The 20,783-nt window shown below is 44.5% G+C and overlaps 1 protein-coding gene across 1 annotated transcript; it reads right to left on the bottom strand.

Moving 5' to 3' along the window:
• Positions 1–1,266: 1,266 nt before the first annotated feature.
• LOC135527610 (uncharacterized) lies at positions 1,267–16,970 on the bottom strand. The gene is made up of 6 exons (XM_064956101.1): positions 16,834–16,970; positions 3,581–3,794; positions 3,131–3,246; positions 2,855–2,975; positions 2,479–2,589; positions 1,267–1,746 (listed from the first exon to the last, which is right to left on the bottom strand). Exons 1-6 carry the CDS (start codon positions 16,956–16,958, stop codon positions 1,690–1,692), a joined length of 744 nt encoding a protein of 247 aa, XP_064812173.1. The 5' UTR covers positions 16,959–16,970; the 3' UTR covers positions 1,267–1,689.
• Between the last annotated feature and the right edge of the window lie 3,813 nt (positions 16,971–20,783).

Raw genomic sequence — 20,783 nt, forward strand, 5'->3', positions numbered from 1 at the left:
CATTTAAACAAACAGGTATCTGTTTGTGTTCTCCTCCCCACAGAGCCCAGCATGCTGGCGAGAGAACAGCCCTGAGTATACGGTTAGAGACTGGCTTAATGAAATCTCCATGACGGGCCGCTCTTCTCTTACGACCTTGGCTGGCCAAACCACCGCCTCTCACAGCCGGCGCTCCACCAGTTGTGGAGTACTTGCCTTACCGGTACCCCCACCTGGCTCCCATTACCACCTGGAGTCTTATGACAGAGGATGACGCCAAGTCTCTGGCGTCTCCCACCTCTCCGGGTGCCCTGTGATCCCCGGTGTCCCATGAATGGCAATGACCAAACCATTGCCATGGTCCATTTCTCTGCTGATGATGACGGATCTCTGGCCTCTCCCAGCCCTGTAGAGTACTTCAGCCTGGCTCCCACCACTGATGCCAACCTGAGAGAATTAGCCAGGAAGCTCATTCAGGCCCAGGGCCAGAAAGTGGTGGTCGTGCAGGAGAATGAAATTATGGGAAGGGGAAAGTAGTCAACCAACAGAGTTAGAAGGAAAAGTAGTTATCACTTTGGCTCTAAAACTTCAGGTGATCAATTTTAGAGAGGTGTATTCATTTAAAGCTTGTATTTTAATCTCTTCTTGACTTAATTCAGGAAGGGAAAGGCAATAAGAAAAAGAAGCAAAGGCAGGTAAAAAGCTAGTAAAGGGAGAGGAAAATAACAGCCAGAAAGAGAAATAGGCTCCTCAGAAAAAGGCAAAACGAGTCTGGGGAAAAGGTGAGAACAGATAGAGGGGAATATGTTTAGAAGAAAAGAGACATGGTGAGAGACAGCAGTGTGGTCCAGAGAATAGGTTTATACTGTACTGTAGTTCTAGTGTATGTTTTCACCCTTCAACTGATTATTTTGTTTTTAACACAACCATGTTCACAAGTCATGTTCTTATTCAAATGTAATCATATCTCTAACTACAGGTTTATTCAGTGGCTGCTGCCTAAACTAATGAAACCCTACCATACTCGCCATACATACTACTACATACCCACACCCTTTTCTACCTCACCATTTACCCACCTACCTACCCACCTAACCATTCATCCATTTATTTACATACCTACCTATCCACTTTATTCTGTTTTGTCTGTTTATTTCTACATATGGGACATATTGTGATTGTTTCATATTCTGATTACAATTTCAAAGTTAGCATATTAAGACAGTCACAGTTCAATTGGGAATCACAAAAACAAAAGTCTACACAGAATGGAATTTATTGTGAAAGAATTTCAAATACTGGAGTTAAATTAGTTCTAATAGTGGCACTCACGCACAGTGTGCTGCTTTCCAGGGTTAATAGTGTGAAATATGAACAGTGTATCTATTATGTCTCAAAGCTGTTCTTAGTAGTTTCCCTACACTAGTGTCTAAGAGCATTCAAAGGAGGTAAAAGCCAACATCTATGAGTGGTTGGCACATGTTTTCAAAACAATACATTTGAAATGTGAGCAATGACTGTTGCCAGATGACATTGACCCAAGAAACCAAAAGGTGAACCTCTATTTTGAAATATGAAGTGCTGTACTGGTAGTATGGTGAAAAGCCACACACTACTCGTGATCTCCCCTACCATATAGGGGCTAGGAGTTGGGGGGAGAGGTGAAGGGTTGACGGAGCAGAGGACAGCTACTTCTCCCTATACTGTAGGTCACGTGTCGGTCGCTGTGGAGCGAATAGCATGCTTCTGCCGCCACATGTTGAACACCTACAGTAGGGAAACACAGAAACAAACTCTCTAGCTGTTGTAGTGGGGCACTGCCACTGACCTGCTTCAACCACAGTGAGGTTTGATATGCAGTAGCTGATGGATCAACCAGGTACAATCAGAGCCTGTCACAACTCTGCAAATAGAAGACTCTAGGTAGAACGACAGGAGAACCAAAGAACTCTATACATTTAGAGATTTTAGTTACCATAAAAAAATGTCTATGTTGTAATAACTATTAAAGCATGATGTTAGATGGTTCCTCACCCTGGAAGTAGTCTATGGGCCAGGAGAAACTGTAATCCATTGTTGTTTTCTTTAAACAGCCACCACAAGCGATGGGGGAATGTTTTTATTTATTTTTATGGCCAAACCAAATATGGACTTGATTTGAAGTAACTTCAAGTGATTTGGACATTATTTTTTGAAACATGCCCTTTCATTGATTGTGGTGGATAAGGTTTGTTGAAGTTTGTAATGGATGTTTAAATGAACTGAACCATGGATTAGAGTTTCTCTTGGCCCATGGACTACTTTCAGGGTGAGGAACAAAGTTATCAAGATTTAAAATAGTGAACTACTCCTTTAACAAGAAACAAAATGACCTTTGGTAAAGTTATAGGCTAACCAGAGAGTTTAAATAATGCTGACTTCGGTACAACTATAGAATAAGAATGGCTAATAATAACTAGTCCTCTATACAAAAATACATGGGAACTTTCTCTGTCTCACCTGCGCAATGAGGGCTTGGTCCAGTTGCGCGGCAAAGGTCTCAGACACCCGGGTTCTGATGCGTCTCTTCCTCCATGTCAGCCACGCCCCCTGCCTCAGTCGGTCAGTGTGCTGCAGAGAGGAGTGGTCACACAAACAAAAGAAACTGAATTACAATGCCTTACACACAGGTAGTAATATTCACTATAAAATATGCAGGAAGGATTCATAACAGCTCATGACAACTTTAAATGCATAAATAATAACCATTAAGTTAAGCGAATACATTACAAAACAGATGGCTCATTTAAAAAGTGTCACTGTAACCTAAGGTGAATCCTAATAAGTCCACTTCTATAAGTGTCCCAACGAGCGGGACAGCACTTTGCTTTCTTACCAGGGTCTTGAGTAGGAGTGCAGCAGCGGTCTGGTCTCTCCAGCTGACCCACAACACCTGGGTGAGTCTCCTCCGAGCTCTTTTCAGCAGCACACCTAAACGCCACCGCCGTAGACACTCCCTTTGGAGGTGAGAGAGGTGTTATCAAAGGTTTGATTATACTGATTTAAAAAACATTAATTTACCTTGCTTACACCAACTACTTTTGTATACAGACTAAAAGTAACATTTGTCTCCGTTCAGATACATATACATACAGCCAGCCATGAGACGTACCTCAGTCTAGCCTCCAACTGATTCTTCCTTTCAATGTGTCTGATGCCAATTCTGTTCACCCAACAGGCAAAGTACTTCTGTGAGAGGTGTAGAGATCGTCTTTTACGCAACTGGACCTGATGCAGGTGGAAAACAAAGACAAATAGGACATTACCTACTTACCTGCTACACATCATAAGGGTGACAGCAGGTCAGAAATAGGACTATTGATATTATATGCATCTCTGTGCAGTAGTTAACCATGCAACGACAGAAGGGCTCAATCACTGGTGTCACTTTAATTTAGAGGACAGGCTCATAGGAATGGCTGGAATGGAATGAATGAAACCTTATCAAACGCATGGTACTGTCCTTCATCAGCTTCCTCTGGACTTAACCCAATAATGACTGGTCTAATGAAAGAATCCAAATCACGTTATCAACTCCATTATGATTCTTCCCAAAGGATACCTCTTGGTGCCAGGTGTGGAGTGATGATCTCAGCAGACGACGACTCTGCCTGGATTTTGTTCTCTGGACCAGGTCACTTAAGAGATTATGGGACACGGTGCGCCTCCTCCAGATACTGAAAGCTGATTGGGTCTGGTGGGTGTGTAGCCGTGACTCCGCCATCTGAAAAGTTGACAGGCTCTCCGTCACTACCCTTCGCCAGACCCGAAAAGACCTATACGGGACAAAAAAAGACAGCAACGAGATTACCAATTGGGAAGTAAAGGTCTTGACATGCCCACAATCAAAGAATCCAGGGGCAAGCAATGTGATGTATTACAACTAAAAAGTTACAGATGACATGCACTGTTTGTGAAGCCTACCTGAAGAGAATGATATTTGGCCACTTGGAGGACAATGGAAGCAGATTAAATAAATACTTAGAGGGGACTAGCGTGGTTCTACATGTTATAGAAATCTGTCAGTCTGTGGCGTGGCACGCAACCATTGCCTGATACATGCAACATCTGAGCAGGGGAAAGCGAACTCTGAAATCTGATACCACTTGAAGCTGGGATGTCCCGACCTACACTACCATTTAATTCAATCTTCCGACTGTCCATCAACTCCTGGCTGAATGCTACATCACAGTCACTGACAAAGCACACGCCTTCAAACCATTTGGGCTTTCACACTAAATTGTTTTGGAGCCGTTTCCCCCTTAGTTCGGTTCGTTTGGACTGGTGTGAACACTATCCGCATTAGGGAGCGCACTAAACAATGCACCACGGTTCAATGAAAATGGTGTGAACACAGCCCCGACCAAACAGAGGAAAATAACCAGAGTTATGCAGTAGGCCTATTATTGGTTGTTTGACTGCGAGCATTTGATGAAATGCAGGCAGTAGTCTACCATAACTTTATCTCCGAAACATTCAGTGAGTAGCAGCACATTTATTAGCACATCTGATGCAGATTAGGTGAGATGGGGGCTATAACCCAGAGGTGTGGGCACGCGTCACATGACTTGGACTCAAGTCGGACTCCAGCCACAAATTTGATAGAAAATAACTTCAGATTTGACTTGGACCCTCGGGACTCGACTTTGACTTTGAGACTGACTTGAAATTCTGGCCCGGTTTTGTCACTCATTTTGTGGCACAGAGTCTCCATGGATTACTCTCCATGCAGCATACCTTTGGTTATTCGATCTGGTCACTAACATAGGCCTATGGCATAGCACCAATTTAAAAAAAAAAAAAAAAAAAAAAAAAAAAAAAAAGTCTAATCTGTGCTTCAGAACCAAACAATTGTACATCTTCACTGTTAACCAATAACCAGTCATCAGCATTGTCGCGCAAAGGAGATAATTGACCAGAAAACACATGCATCCATAGCAGATTGCAAAACTGTATTGAAACCATCTTTGGTAGAACATATTTAGCAAATCTGACCATAACTATCCTGATTCTTGCTTACAAGCAAAAACTCAAACAGGAAGTAGCTCAATACGGAAGTTGTCCGATGAAGCGGATGCTAGGCTACAGGACTGTTTCGCTAGCACAGACTGAAATATGTTCCGGGATTCATCTGATAACTTTGAGGAGTTTATTACATCAGTCATCGGCTTCATTAATAAGTGCATTGACTACCTCGTCCAATGGCGGCATTGTGCATGGTGATCTTAGGCTTGTGTGCGGCTGCTCGGGCATGGAAACCCATTTCATGAAGCTCCCGACGAACAGTTATTTTGCTGACGTTGCTTCCAGAGGCAGTTTGGAACTCGGTAGTGAGTGTTGCAACTGAGGACATATGATTTTTACTCGCTACACTATGGAGATTTCATGGTTGTGTGCTCGATTTTAAACACTTGTCAGCAACAGGTTTGACTGAAATGGCCAAATGCACTCATTTGAATGGGTGTCCACCTACTTTTGTGTATATATAGTGCATGTGAGAATGCTGTAGTGCAGTTATTCCTAAACTGGGGTATGCGCAATGCCGTCGGGGGTACACCAAAGAAAAAAGTGATTCACATTCCAAAAAAAACATTTTTTCTTCACCACATTTACAAACAGTCCATTTCTATTTTCCAATGGGGCTGGCTGAGGTTTTTGTTTCGCTTGAGTGGTCTTGTTTCGCTGCCAAAAATACAATTAAACCATCTAGTGTTTCAAGTTAAATAACTACACAATGTCAAATACAGGTAGCCAAATAACTAACATGGAATCCCATTAACAGTTACTCTCTGGCAGAAATTCCACTAACGGTCTGTATGTAGCAAAACATAGCTGCTGCTCATTCCGTTTGCTGGAAATTGAATAAATGGTTAAAAAAAGTAGGGCCCGTGTCCATAGAGACAAATACCAGCTCTACTGGTAATAGTGCTACTACCCGCAGTACTACACCTGCACCTGTTGACGACACACAAGCTGTTCTGCTTCCACGAGCACATCTAATGGTAGCATCAGTAATTCTACATTTGTTGTTAGCCCAGCTAACATGGGCACAGACAGTTGTGAATTTGATGCAACCGAAGAGCTGCTGCCCCATTACGTGGGAAAGCACCGAACAACAGGCAGGGGCATTGGACCATCGAACAGATGCAAAAATGATGAGAACTACATTGATTTGGGGCTCAGTTATATTGGGAGTAGTGCCTTTCCTCAGCCACAGTGTGTTATATGTGCAAAAGTACTATCTCACAACTCGATGAAACCTTCACTCTTGCGGAGACATTTAGAAACTAACATGCCAGTTTGAAAAATAAGTCGCAGGAGTTTTTTGAGCTTGAATTAAGACGACTTTTGAGTAGCACATGTAGGACATGTATAAAAGCAACAGATACCATTAATAAGAAGGGGCTAGAAGCGTCTTATATGGTGAGCTACCGAGTAGCTAGGACAGACAAGCCCCATACTATTGTGGAAGACTTAATTCTTCCTGCTGCCACGGATATTGATGGGACAATGCTGGGGGAAACAGCCAAAAAACACTTTCACAACGCATCAGTGACATGGCAGGAGATGTTTTGAAACAATTACTGCTTCGCATACAAGCCAGTGAATTCGATTTCCGGTTCCGGTTGGAGCGAGCGGTCGCATCTACACTTCGGTCCGCAGGTAGTATAACTTTTCATTCATTCATTCATTACATTTCGTTATAGTACAACGGTTTGATTTGTCTAATCTTAGCAATTTCTTCTTAGCCAGCTACATAGCCGTCTTTGTATCAACGACAATTGCATAATTATCGTATTTCGTCGTCCTAACGTATCTGCCCAGCAGCTAGCTAAGCAGCTAGCTAACATCCACTGTCCACTAGCACTGTAGAAACTATTACACTCAACTGAACGACTCGATTAGCGTAGTGTCAGCTAGCTACATAGTTGTCTTCGTATCCAAGATAATTGTGCAGTTTAGAGTGTGTAGACTTAGAGTGATTATCTTAATTTACCGAGGTTAGCTAGCCAGCTATTTGTCGTCCTTAACGTAGGAAATGCTGCTAGCTAGCTAGCCAACAGCTAGCCAACCTCTACCGAATTGAACTCTAACTACCCGGTCAACATTCCGCGTCGCTCCACAGGTAGTATCACATTTTCATTTCACTTCATTACAGTACAACGGTTTGATTTGTTTGATCGTAGCTAGCCAGCTACATAGCCGTCTTTGTATCTAAGACAATTGTGTAGTCTAGAGCGATTTTCTAGGTTAGCTGGCCAGCTATTGTCGTTCTTCTAACGTAGCTAGCCAGCTAGCCCCCGAATAGCAGCACTGTAGTAACTATTACAGTACAACGGTTTGTTTTGTTTGATCGTAGCTAGCTAGCTACATAGCCGTCTTTGTATCTAAGACAATTGTGTAGCCTAGAGCGATTTTCTAGGTTAGCTGGCCAGCTATTGTCGTTCTTCTAACGTAGCTAGCCAGCTAGCCCCCGAATAGCAGCACTGTAGTAACTATTACAGTACAACGGTTTGTTTTGTTTGATCGTAGCTAGCTAGCTACATAGCCGTCTTTGTATCTAAGACAATTGTGTAGCCTAGAGCGATTTTCTAGGTTAGCCAGCCAGCTATTGTCGTTCTTTTAAAGTAACGGAACGCAATCAACCTTGCTAGCTAGCCAGCTAGCCCCCAAATAGTAGCACTGTTGAAACTATTACACTCGACGGAACGACTTGATTAGTGTAGTGTCAACATCGCAGCCACTACCAGCTAGCCTACTCCAGCAGTACTGTATCATTTCAATCATTTTAGTCAATAAGATTCTTGCTACGTAAGCTTAACTTTCTGAACATTCGAGACGTGTAGTCCACTTGTCATTCCAATCTCCTTTGCATTAGCGTAGCCTCTTCTGTACCCTGTTAACTATGTGTCTATCTATCCCTGTTCTCTCCTCTCTGCACAGACCATACAAACGCTCCACACCGCGTGGCCGCGGCCACCCTAATCTGGTGGTCCCAGCGCGCACGACCCACGTGGAGTTCCTGGTCTCCGGTAGCCTCTGGAACTGCCGATCTGCGGCCAACAAGGCAGAGTTCATCTCAGCCTATGCCTCCCTCCAGTCCCTCGACTTCCTGGCACTGACGGAAACATGGATCACCACAGATAACACTGCTACTCCTACTGCTCTCTCTTCGTCCGCCCACGTGTTCTCGCACACCCCGAGAGCTTCTGGTCAGCGGGGTGGTGGCACCGGGATCCTCATCTCTCCTAAGTGGTCATTCTCTCTCTCTCCCCTTACCCATCTATCTATCGCCTCCTTTGAATTCCATGCTGTCACAGTTACCAGCCCTTTCAAGCTTGGGGTCCTGTGTGGCTCAGTCGGTAGAGCATGGTGCTTGCAACGCCAAGCGTCGTGGGTTCGTTTCCCACTGGGACCACCCATATGTAAAAGTCGTGGCCCCAGCCAACTTGTAAGTCGCTTTGGACAAAAGCGTCTGCTAAATGGGATATATTATTATTATTATTATTAAGCTTAACATTCTTATCATTTATCGCCCTCCAGGTTCCCTCGGAGAGTTCATCAATGAGCTTGATGCCTTGATAAGCTCCTTTCCTGAGGACGGCTCACCTCTCACAGTCCTGGGCGACTTTAACCTCCCCACGTCTACCTTTGACTCATTCCTCTCTGCCTCCTTCTTTCCACTCCTCTCCTCTTTTGACCTCACCCTCTCACCTTCCCCCCCTACTCACAAGGCAGGCAATACGCTCGACCTCATCTTTACTAGATGCTGTTCTTCCACTAACCTCACTGCAACTCCCTCCAAGTCTCCGACCACTACCTTGTATCCTTTTCCCTCTCGCTCTCATCCAACACTTCCCACACTGCCCCTACTCGGATGGTATCGCGCCGTCCCAACCTTCGCTCTCTCTCCCCCGCTACTCTTTCCTCTTCCATCCTATCATCTCTTCCCTCTGCTCATACCTTCTCCAACCTTTCTCCTGACTCTGCCTCCTCAACCCTCCTCTCTTCCCTTTCTGCATCCTTTGACTCTCTATGTCCCCTATCCTCCAGGCCGGCTCGGTCCTCCCCTCCCGCTCCGTGGCTCGATGACTCATTGCGAGCTCACAGAACAGAGCTCCGGGCAGCCGAGCGGAAATGGAGGAAAACTCGCCTCCCCGCTCGACCCTATCCCCTCCTCTCTCCTCCAGACCATTTCCGGGGACCTTCTCCCTTACCTCACCTCGCTCATCAACTCATCCCTGACCGCTGGCTACGTCCCTTCCGTCTTCAAGAGAGCGAGAGTTGCACCCCTTCTGAAAAAACCTACACTCGATCCCTCCGATGTCAACAACTACAGACCAGTATCCCTTCTTTCTTTTCTCTCCAAAACTCTTGAACGTGCCGTCCTTGGCCAGCTCTCCCGCTATCTCTCTCAGAATGACCTTCTTGATCCAAATCAGTCAGGTTTCAAGACTAGTCATTCAACTGAGACTGCTCTTCTCTGCATCACGGAGGCGCTCCGCACTGCTAAAGCTAACTCTCTCTCCTCTGCTCTCATCCTTCTAGACCTATCGGCTGCCTTCGATACTGTGAACCATCAGATCCTCCTCTCCACCCTCTCCGAGTTGGGCATCTCCGGCGCGGCCCACGCTTGGATTGCGTCCTACCTGACAGGTCGCTCCTACCAGGTGGTGTGGCGAGAATCTGTCTCCTCGCCACGCGCTCTCACCACTGGTGTCCCCCAGGGCTCTGTTCTAGGCCCTCTCCTATTCTCGCTATACACCAAGTCACTTGGCTCTGTCATAACCTCACATGGTCTCTCCTATCATTGCTATGCAGACGACACACAATTAATCTTCTCCTTTCCCCCTTCTGATGACCAGGTGGCGAATCGCATCTCTGCATGTCTGGCAGACATATCAGTGTGGATGACGGATCACCACCTCAAGCTGAACCTCGGCAAGACGGAGCTGCTCTTCCTCCCGGGGAAGGACTGCCCGTTCCATGATCTCGCCATCACGGTTGACAACTCCATTGTGTCCTCCTCCCAGAGCGCTAAGAACCTTGGCGTGATCCTGGACAACACCCTGTCGTTCTCAACCAACATCATGGCGGTGGCCCGTTCCTGTAGGTTCATGCTCTACAACATCCGCAGAGTACGACCCTGCCTCACACAGGAAGCGGCGCAGGTCCTAATCCAGGCACTTGTCATCTCCCGTCTGGATTACTGCAACTCGCTGTTGGCTGGGCTCCCTGCCTGTGCCATTAAACCCCTACAACTCATCCAGAACGCCGCAGCCCGTCTGGTGTTCAACCTTCCCAAGTTCTCTCACGTCACCCCGCTCCTCCGCTCTCTCCACTGGCTTCCAGTTGAAGCTCGCATCCGCTACAAGACCATGGTGCTTGCCTACGGAGCTGTGAGGGGAACGGCACCGCAGTACCTCCAGGCTCTGATCAGGCCCTACACCCAAGCAAGGGCACTGCGTTCATCCACCTCTGGCCTGCTCGCCTCCCTACCATTGAGGAAGTACAGTTCCCGCTCAGCCCAGTCAAAACTGTTCGCTGCTCTGGCCCCCCAATGGTGGAACAAACTCCCTCACGACGCCAGGACAGCGGAGTCAATCACCACCTTCCGGAGACACCTGAAACCCCACCTCTTCAAGGAATACCTAGGATAGGATAAGTAATCCTTCTCACCACCCCCCCCCTTAATGATTTAGATGCACTATTGTAAAGTGGCTGTTCCACTGGATGTCAGAAGGTGAATTCACCAATTTGTAAGTCGCTCTGGATAAGAGCGTCTGCTAAATGACTTAAATGTAAATGTAAATGTAATGTATCTGCGTTACAGCTGGATGAGTCAACAGACATGGCGGTCCTGGCACAGCTCCTGGTATATGTCCGTTATGTTTATGGGGGGGTCAATTAAGAAAGACATCCTCTTCTGCAAACCACTGGAAACCAGGACAACAGGAGAGGATCTTTTTAAAGTACTGGACAGCTTTGTGACATCAAATGGACTTTGATGGTCAAGATGTGTTGGTATCTGTACTGATGGTGCAAAAGCCATGACAGGGAGACATAGTGGAGTGGAAACGCGCGTGCAAGCAGTTGCTCCCGACACCACGTGGGTATACTGCAGCATCTACCGAGATGCTCTTGCTGCCAAGGGAACGCCTGACAGCTTGAAAGATGTGTTGGACACTACAGTGAAAATGGTTAACTTTGTTAAAGCAAGGCCCCTAAACTTTCGTGTATTTTCTGCATTATTCAATGACACAGGCCGCGACCATGTAACGCTATTACAACATACGCTGGTTAAAAGTATTGATACAGGTTTTTTTCAATTGAGAGCCAAACTTAAAGTTTTCTTTACTGGCCATAATTTTCACTTGTCGAGTTTCTCACACAACTGGCCTCTCTCGGTGATGTTTTTTCTCGCCTGAATGATCTGAATCTAGGATTACAGGGACTCTCTGTGCAAGACAAAATTGAGACTATGATTAAGAAGTTGGAGCTCTTCTCTGTCTGCATTAACAAGGACAACACACAGGTCTTTCCATCCTTGTATTATTATTTTGTGTGCAAATTAACTCAAGCTTACGGACAATGTCAAATGTGATATAGCGAAGCACCTGAGTGAGCTGGGTGCGCAATTACGCAGGTACTTTCCCAAAACGGATGACACAAACAACTGGAAAAGTTATCCCCTTTCATGCCCTGCCTCCAGTCCACTTACCAATATCTGAACAAGAGAGCCTCATCGAAATTACAACAACGGGTTCTGTGAAAATGTCATTTAATCAGAAGCCACTGCCAGATTTCTGGATCGGGTTGAGCTCAGTGTATCCTGCCTTGGCAAATCGCACTGTTAAGACACTGATGCCCTTTGCAACCACGTACCTAAGTGACAGTGGATTCTCGGCCCTTATTAGCATGAAAACTAAATACAGGCACAGACTGTGTGTGGAAAATTATTTAAGACAGACTCTCTCCAATACAACCCAACATTGCAGAGTTATGTGCATCCTTTCAAGCACACACGTCTCATTAACCAGGGGTAAGTTAATCACAATTTTCGATGAACAAATAAAGGTTAATGTAAGATGGTTAAATAAAGAGCAAAATTATTGATTATTATTATTATTTGTGCCCTGGTCCTATAAGAGCTCTGTCACTTCCCTCGAGCCGGGTTGTGACGACAACTCACACTCATTTTTATGTTTAAGTGTGTATATGTAGCAGGTGTACAATGATTGCGCTGAACCTGGTGCTAGAGGGGGTACGCAGTTGGAGGTTGAATGTTTGAAGGGGTACAGGACTATAAAAAGTTTGGGAACCACTGCTGTAGTGTGTGAGAATACTGTTCATTGACTACAGTTCAACATTCAACACCATAGTGCCCTCCAAGCTTATCACTAAGCTCAGGAACCTCGGACTGTACACCTCTCTCTGCAACTGGATCCTGGACTTCCTGACGGACCGCCCCTAGGTGGTGAGGGTAGGCAACAACTCATCTGCCTCGCTGACCTTCAACACGGGGGACCCTCAGAGGTGTGTGCATAGTCCCCTCCTGTACTCACTGTTCACACACAACTCCAACACCATCATTAAATTTGCTGACGACACTACGGTGGTTGGACTGATCCCCGACAATGATGAAACACAGGGCCTAAAATGTACTTTTTTAGCCCATCAGCCACTGTGGCAGATTGATGTAAAAATCGACCAGCTACTCAGATTTTCTACCAAAAAAAACAACCAAAAAAAAACAATATACAGTGGGGTAAAAAAGTATTTAGTCAGCCACCAATTGTGCAAGTTCTCCCACTTAAAAAGAGGAGAGAGGCCTGTAATTTTCATCATAGGTACACTTCAACTATGACAGACAAAATGAGAAAAAAAATCCAGAAAATCACATTGTAGGATTTTTTTATGAATTTATTTGCAAATTATAGTGGAAAATAAGTATTTGGTCACCTACAAACAAGCAAGATTTTTGGCTCTCACAGACCTGTAACTTCTTCTTTAAGAGGCTTCTCTGTCCTCCACTCGTTACCTGTATTAATGGCACCTGTATAAAAGACACCTGTCCACAACCTCAAACAGTCACACACCAAACTTCACTATGGCCAAGACCAAAGAGCTGTCAAAGGACACCAGAAACAAAATTGTAGACCTGCACCAGGCTGGGAAGACTGAATCTGCAATAGGTAAGCAGCTTGGTTTGAAGAAATCAACTGTGGGAGCAATTATTAGGAAATGAAAGACATACAAGACCACTGATAATCTCCCTCGGTCTGGGGCTCCACGCAAGATCTCACCCCGTGGGGTCAAAATGATCACAAGAACGGTGAGCAAAAATCCCGGAACCACACGGGGGGGACCTAGTGAATGACCTGCAGAGAGCTGGGACCAAAGTAACAAAGCCTACCATCAGTAACACACTACGCCGCCAGGGACTCAAATCCTGCAGTGCCAGACGTGTCCCCCTGCTTAAGCCAGTACATGTCCAGGCCCGTCTGAAGTTTGCTAGAGAGCATTTGGATGATCCAGAAGAAGATTGGGAGAATTTCATATGGTCAGATGAAACCAAAATATAACTTTTTGGTAAAAACTCAACTTGTCGTGTTTGGAGAACAAAGAATGCTGAGTTGCATCCAAAGAACACCATACCTACTGTGAAGCATGGGGATGGAAACATCATGCTTTGGGGCTGTTTTTCTGCAAAGGGACCAGGACGACTGATCCGTGTAAAGGAAAGAATGAATGGGGCCATGTATCGTGAGATTTTGAGTGAAAGCCTCCTTCCTTCAGCAAGGGCATTGAAGATGAAACGTGGCTGGGTCTTTCAGCATGACAATGATCCCAAGCACACCTATCGGGCAACGAAGGAGTGGCTTCGTAAGAAGCATTTCAAGGTCCTGGAGTGGCCTAGCCAGTCTCCAGATCTCAACCCCATAGAAAATCTTTGGAGGGAGTTGGAAGTCTGTGTTGCCCAGCAACAGCCCCAAAACATCACTGCTCTAGAGGAGATCTGCATGGAGGAATGGGCCAAAATACCAGCAACAGTGTGTGAAAACCTTGTGAAGACTTACAGAAAACATTTGACCTCTGTCATTGCCAACAAAGGGTATATAACAAAGTATTGAGATAAACTTTTGTTATTGACCAATTACTTTTTTTCCACCATAATTTGCAAATAAATTCATAAAAAATCCTACAATGTGATTTTCTGGATTTTTTTTCTCTCATTTTGTCTGTACCTATGATGAAAATTACAGGCCTCTCTCATATTTTTAAGTGGGAGAACTTGCACCTGATTTAAAAAAAATAAAAAAAATAACAGATGAGACAAATGTTCACCTGCCCCTTTAAGTGCGGGACGTTACAGTGGTAACGTGACTCGCGTCATGTTTGTGCCTGTGAGATTGAGTCTGACTTGTAGAATCGTTGTCTTCTCTTCCCTAGCAGTTTAAACTCAAACATTGAAAAACAGCCTAGCTGAGAACAAAACAATGTAAATAGACAAGAAGCACAAGGACAAAGTCCCACTTTTGTAGACTTTAATTTCAAGTGCCTGTGCACAGCGCTTCTAAAAATGAATCTTTCACTCAGCTCTTCACCAAGCCAGGCAGAGGTGGGATAGGTCATCGGATTTGTAGTTATTTTACGTTGTGCGATTAATTTATAAGCTATGAAACAAAATGACAGAAATACTTTGAAAACAGCTACTGAAGCATTTATTTTACTATAAATGTGATCATACTTTACTATTTTTATTCACAAATGTGAGTGAAATGCTCTGTGGAGCCCTGACCACCCGCCAACATGGCTGGTGAAATAGACATTACCTCCCCAATGCTAAAATCTACCCGCATTTGGCAGATGTTCATCTTAGGCACTGATGAGACCGACTATAGGGAGGAGGTCAGTGACCTGGCAGTGTGGTGCCAGGACAACAACCTCTCCCTCAACGACAGGAGACTTTAATTTCAAGTAAGCTGATCCACATGAACGGGGCTGTAGTGGAGCGGGTGGAGAGCTTCAAGTTCCTTGGTGTCCACATCACTAAGGAATTATCATGAGAGCATCTTGACTGGCTGTATCACTGCTTGGCATCCGATACATTTTAGTCATTTAGTAGGCACTCTGAACTTGTTCTGAACCCACTGTCCGCAAATCATCATTACATTTCTTGGGAGTATGCAACATTACTAGTTATTGTTTATGGCCCTCGTGATAAATAATTACTTTTGTGATTACATTTCAAATTCAATTTTAGTTGGAATTTTCCACATTTTTTGGCATACAAAGTGGGATTGAAATAGATTTATTTGTGATTTTTTTGTCCTTGATCTACACAAAATATCCCATAATGTCAAAGTGATAAAATGTTAACATTAAATAACTAAAACAGTTTTTGCAAAAGTATTCACCCCTTTGATTTTGGGTAACCTAAATTAGTTCAGGGGTACAATTTGGCTTAACAAATCACATATTAAGTTACATGGACTCATTCTGTGTGAAATAATAGAGGTTATAACATGATTTTTTTAATGACTATCCCTTCCTCTGTCCACCATACATACATCTGTAAGGTCCCTAAGTCAAGTACTGAATTTCAAGTACAGATTTTACTACAAAGACCAGGGAGCTTTTCAAATCAGACATTGAATATATCTTTAAGCATGGTCAAGTTAATAATTATGCTGTGGATGATGTATTAAACCACCCAGACACAACAAAGATACAGTCATCCTGAACTGAGCTGCAGGACAGGAAAGAAACTTCTCAGGGATGTCACCATGAGGCCATTGGTGATTTAAAAAACAGCTACAGAGTTCAACGGCTGTGAAGGGAGAAAACTGATGATGGATCAACAACATTGTTGTTACTCCACAATAATGACCTAAATGACGGAGTGAAAAGAATACAAATACACAAGCAGAAAATATCCCAAAACATGGCAAATTAATAAACTTTTGGGCCTAATTCCAAAGCGCTATGTTTGGGGCAAATCCAACATAACATCTCTGAGTACCCGCCTCTTTCAAGCATGGTGGTGGCTATTTTATGGTATGAGTATGCTTAACCTCGGCAAAGACTGGAGTTTTTCAGGATAAAAAGAAACGGGATGGAGCTAAGCACAGGCAAAATCCGAGAGGAAAACCCGCTTCAGTCTGCTTTACACCAGAATCTGGGAGAGGAATTAACCTTTCAGCAGGACAAAAACCTATGTCCAAATCTACACTGGAGTTGCTTACCAAGAAGACAGTGAATGTTCCTGAGTGACCAAGTTACAGTTTTGACTTAAATCTGCTTGAAAATCTATGGCAAGACTTGAAAATTGCAGTCTAGCCATGACCCCAACACCTTGACAGAGCTTGAAGAATTTTGCAAATACTAAATGGGCAAATATTGCGCAATCCAGGTGTGTTAAGCAATTACATTTACATTTGAGTCATTTGTCAAACGCATTTATCCAGAGCGACTTACAAGAGCAATTAGGGTTAAATACCTTGCTCAAGGGCACATCGGCAAATGTTTCACCTAATCAACTCAGGGATTCACATCAGCGACCTTTCGATTACTGGCCCAACACTTAACAACTAGGCTACCTGCCTGAATCTAACCCAAGAAGACTCACAGCTGTAATCTGCCAAAGGTGTTTCTAACCTGTATTGACTTGGAGGTGAATACTTGTTATATTTTGAATTTCTTCTACTTTGACATGACAAAATATTTTGTGTAATTCATTGACAAAAAAATCTAAATGTAATTAAATCCCCAAAATCCAAGTGGGGTGAATACTTAAAACCAACAGCCTACCTGCGCATTAGGTGAGCCTGTCCCAGCCGTGAGGCCTCTTGGTGGCAATGGTGGACTCTGAGCCACAGTTGGAAGGCTCTGGTCACTCTGCGACCCTCCAGCCACAGCCACACTGCCTCCTCCATCTGCCTCTGGCATCTAGACTCTGACCAACACAAACAGGCCGTGTGTGGGTGGGGACCTGGGAGCGCTTCAGCACAAAATGGCTGCCATACTTCCCCCATGTGAATGAGACACATTGAAATATGGCAGCATTTCTCCATCCATTTCTTGGTTACACACCTAGATGTGGACCTTTTTATTTCGGCCCTGCATTAGCATACCCAAACCCCTAACTAATTCAGCAATAACCAAACTGATTCCCTTGAATCAGGTTTGCTAGTGCAGGTTAGAACAAAAATGTACACATTCTGGGGAACATCAGGAATGGATTGAGAAACGCTGAAATATGGAACCTTATAGCCACTTGGCTCTCAAACAAAGGCAACATCACATATTAAACAGTCCCTCTGTTCAACGTGCTAGAGAATGATAATCATGTCACTACCTTTAGTCCACCTCCACCAGCATAGCAGAACTTCACGTGCCCCTCTCCTCTCTCTCTGTACACACAGTATAGTGACTGCTCTGGATGTGCGCGTCCTCTCCCTCCAGTGATCAAAACACTAAAACAAACACACACTGGCTACTTACTGATGGGAAAGCACAATACAGATTGAATGAGTCTTGTTAGGTTGACACCAAAGTCATTTTGATTTTGATTCACGAAGATGTCACCTTCCTTTAGTTCCTGCTAAATATGTGAATATGACTTTGTCCAGAAACAACCTCTACCCCTGCCTATCCAGTGAGAAGTTGTGTGAAATTGAAAGAATTTGATTAGGATTAGAAATATAGTAGTACTGTAAATTCTTTCCTAGCTCCTTTTTCTTGGATTGGCTTGGTGTCTGGTTGTTTTCGCCCATGGAAATAGAATGCAAATCATTGATATTGAATTATTTGACAATCATCTAATTCTATGTTTTTTCAGCAGTCCTCTCAAATGTGCATGTGCAGAAAGGGTTAAACCCTTAGGGTTGTGTCTAGATGGGACCTGTGTGTATAAAGAAAAGGGATGCTGAACCTGGCGTATTGTCCCTCTGTTGAAGTGTTTGAGCGCTATGCACCCTCTAGTGGCCGTTCTCCAGTGGTTCATGGTGACAGCAGTGAGTTTGAAGTGTATGTGTTTCAGTCTCTGCTCCAGGACCTTCAGTCTGTTTCGAGCCTGCTCCAGCTCACTTCTCCAGTGGGTAAAACACAGGGCCACCAGCCTCCTGGCTCTGCCAAGATGGAACCTGGCACCTTTGTGCTTACGTGCTAGTGCAGGGCCGGTGTAGGCTTGCCAGCTCTGGAAAACCCTGCATGGGAGAGAGAGAAGTAAAAAGAGGTGAGAATAATTCTGAATGCTACACAGAATTACTTGTCCAATCCACTCAAAAGTTGTTGGAGGAATGTCCCTTTGTGATATACAGTACATGGAATTCTGAGAAAAATCAAGTAGCAAACTGGTACTGCAATGCATAGCACACTGCTTTGTTATTGTAGGGGAAAATGTTCCTTTTCATATTGAAGGACGAATGATTAGTTACATTTTCTCTCTCTCACACACACACACAACACATTGCCTGGCTACCCAAACCCTTGCTCCGGCCAAACGCCACGCCCACGGACTTTAGTTTAGTCTCCGCAATGAGTCTGAAACTGAATACCTACCTGACGATTTCTAGAACGCAAACACATTCTAACCATTCTGATTGGTCCCAGAAACCGATGGGTTGGGCCAGAGCCAGAACGCACGTGGGTATAGCGTCATTGGCTTTGATACTCTGATTGGCTAGAGATAATCCAATCGCTGATAACTTTGTTTTGCACAACACCCCTCATTTTGACGTCAACACAAACGACTTCAACAACGGCATTCTCAGACTGAAATATGTAGCGAACATAGAGCAGTGGAAGAATTCAGTTTGAGTCGTAAGGCAACGCAGCACACACACATTTCCCCATCGTCACACCTCTTGCACAGAGTCTGGTTGTGGAATACCAAACTGGTCAGTGAGGACTGATGGGCTGTGATCCAGTAGTAGAACCTCTCTGCGACGTCTCTCCTCTGTCTCTGCTGAAGGAGCTCCGTCGCCCTCTCCTGGTCATCCACGCTCTGCTTGGCGCGCCGCGCCCACTCCCTGCCCAGCACCCTCGCCCGCTGGTACCTAGGGAGCATGCACATGGAGTGTAGTCAATATGATTATATGACGTGAAACAGCCAATCGTGAAAGAATATTTAACATTATGTAGTCAACCTTCTTTTGTTTAGAGCTTCGTATTGGTTGATTCTGATACTTTTCAAGTGGGAAACTCGCACCTCGTGCTTCCAAGTTGGAATATGAAAGGTGCGCTAACAGCTCAAACTGAGTCTTCCTGCTACAAATTACTATGTTGGATTTTCAAATTGTATTATACAGTGTATGGTACATTAGTTATCTTCTGCACCTTAAAACATCATTTATTTGTCTACTTATTTGATATACTTAATACCTGTCTCTCCGTCTGTGCAGCGCCCATCTCCACCAGGTAAAGGAATACCAGGTCAGACAGGTGACGCGGTGGCTCGCTGCCTTGCTTTCGAGTGCCCTCTGTCTCCAGTGGCGTGCTGCTGCCCTGGCTAAGCTCTGCTGGTAGAGGAAACGCTCCTTCCAGGAAGTAAAAGCCTCAAGCAGAGTTGTTCTGTGCCTCTGCGTCTTCATGGCTATGATGGCACTCTGCTCTCTGGCGCTGCGTTGGGCCTGGGCGTGCCATCGCTGCAGTAGTCTGAGTAGAAGGCCGAAACAACTGGAAAATGTAAGGCATTGCCATTTTTCCACAACAAAAAGTAAATAACACTCAGAAATGAAGTAGAGATGAATGACATCACGGAGGCCCTAGATGTGCTATCTAGACCACAGTCCCCCATGAAATGAAACCATATATAGATTCTACAGACCCTACCGAGTACTTCTCATGCCACTTTATGTAATATGTAATTCAAATACAATGTATTGCATTGGGGCCAATGGAATGGGCCAGCAACAGTCCATATTCCTCAGTCCCCATGAAATCACACCAGATATACACTCAGTGGCCCATTTATTAGGTACATCCATCTGCAAAGCCTCAGTTAAAATGTGCATATGTTTTTTTGCGCTGAGCTTCCTATTAGTTGATTCTGATACTTTCCAAGAGGGAAACGTGGACCTCATCTTTCTACAATGAGTTTCCAAGTTGGACATTTCTGAGTTGTCTTGAACGTGGCATGAGAGCTTCCCCATTCATCTGTGGTTTCACTTTAGGCAATGACAAGCAAAAGCAAGATAGATCGTGCAGCAGCAAATGTTTCATTGCACTTCCAACTGAACAATCATTGCGTCTGATTTGGCTTTGATATATTTGTAAAAGGGCTGTGCAGAGGCTCGTAATTACACTCAAATTGTGGAAATGATGATAACACTAATTTCTGAAATTTCTGCTCGTTTTGGGTGGGTTGAGTTTTGGCCCAGACCCTTACGTCCTAATCTGATCTGATTATAATAGACCAATGACAGTTCATATTTTATTTGTATATCCTCCCACAGCAGCTGCTGGTCCTGTCCATTGAAGTATATAAATCACACTGGTCAAAAGGGTATTTTGTGCCACAAACTCGCAGACAACCTCCAACTCAGGCACTCAATCAGAAATATCATCCCAAGCTTCCCCAAAACAGCCAAGGTTTCCACAGCCACCATTCACCCCAGAAGCTGGAGTCCCTCAAGGTTCAGTCCTCAGCCCACTTCTATGAAACTATCTATATTTCAGGCACTTACTACCCCCCACCTCACACTACGTCGGACAGGAATATGTACCTGCCTGGATTACAACTTCCACACATCAAATGA

This window comes from Oncorhynchus masou, chromosome 33, assembly GCF_036934945.1.
Source record: "Oncorhynchus masou masou isolate Uvic2021 chromosome 33, UVic_Omas_1.1, whole genome shotgun sequence".
NCBI classification, from domain to species: Eukaryota; Metazoa; Chordata; class Actinopteri; order Salmoniformes; family Salmonidae; genus Oncorhynchus; species Oncorhynchus masou.

Excerpts from the sequence above, each read along its gene's own strand:
- LOC135527610 (XM_064956101.1), bottom strand. The coding sequence starts at position 16,958 with ATGGAGGAGGCAGTGTGGCTGTGGCTGGAGGGTCGCAGAGTGACCAGA. Across the intron at positions 3,795-16,833 it reads CAGGCTCACCTAATGCGCAG|GTCTTTTCGGGTCTGGCGAA; the intron begins GTAGGCTGTTGG and ends TGTCCCGTATAG. Across the intron at positions 1,747-2,478 it reads ACCAAGCCCTCATTGCGCAG|GTGTTCAACATGTGGCGGCA; the intron begins GTGAGACAGAGA and ends TCCCTACTGTAG.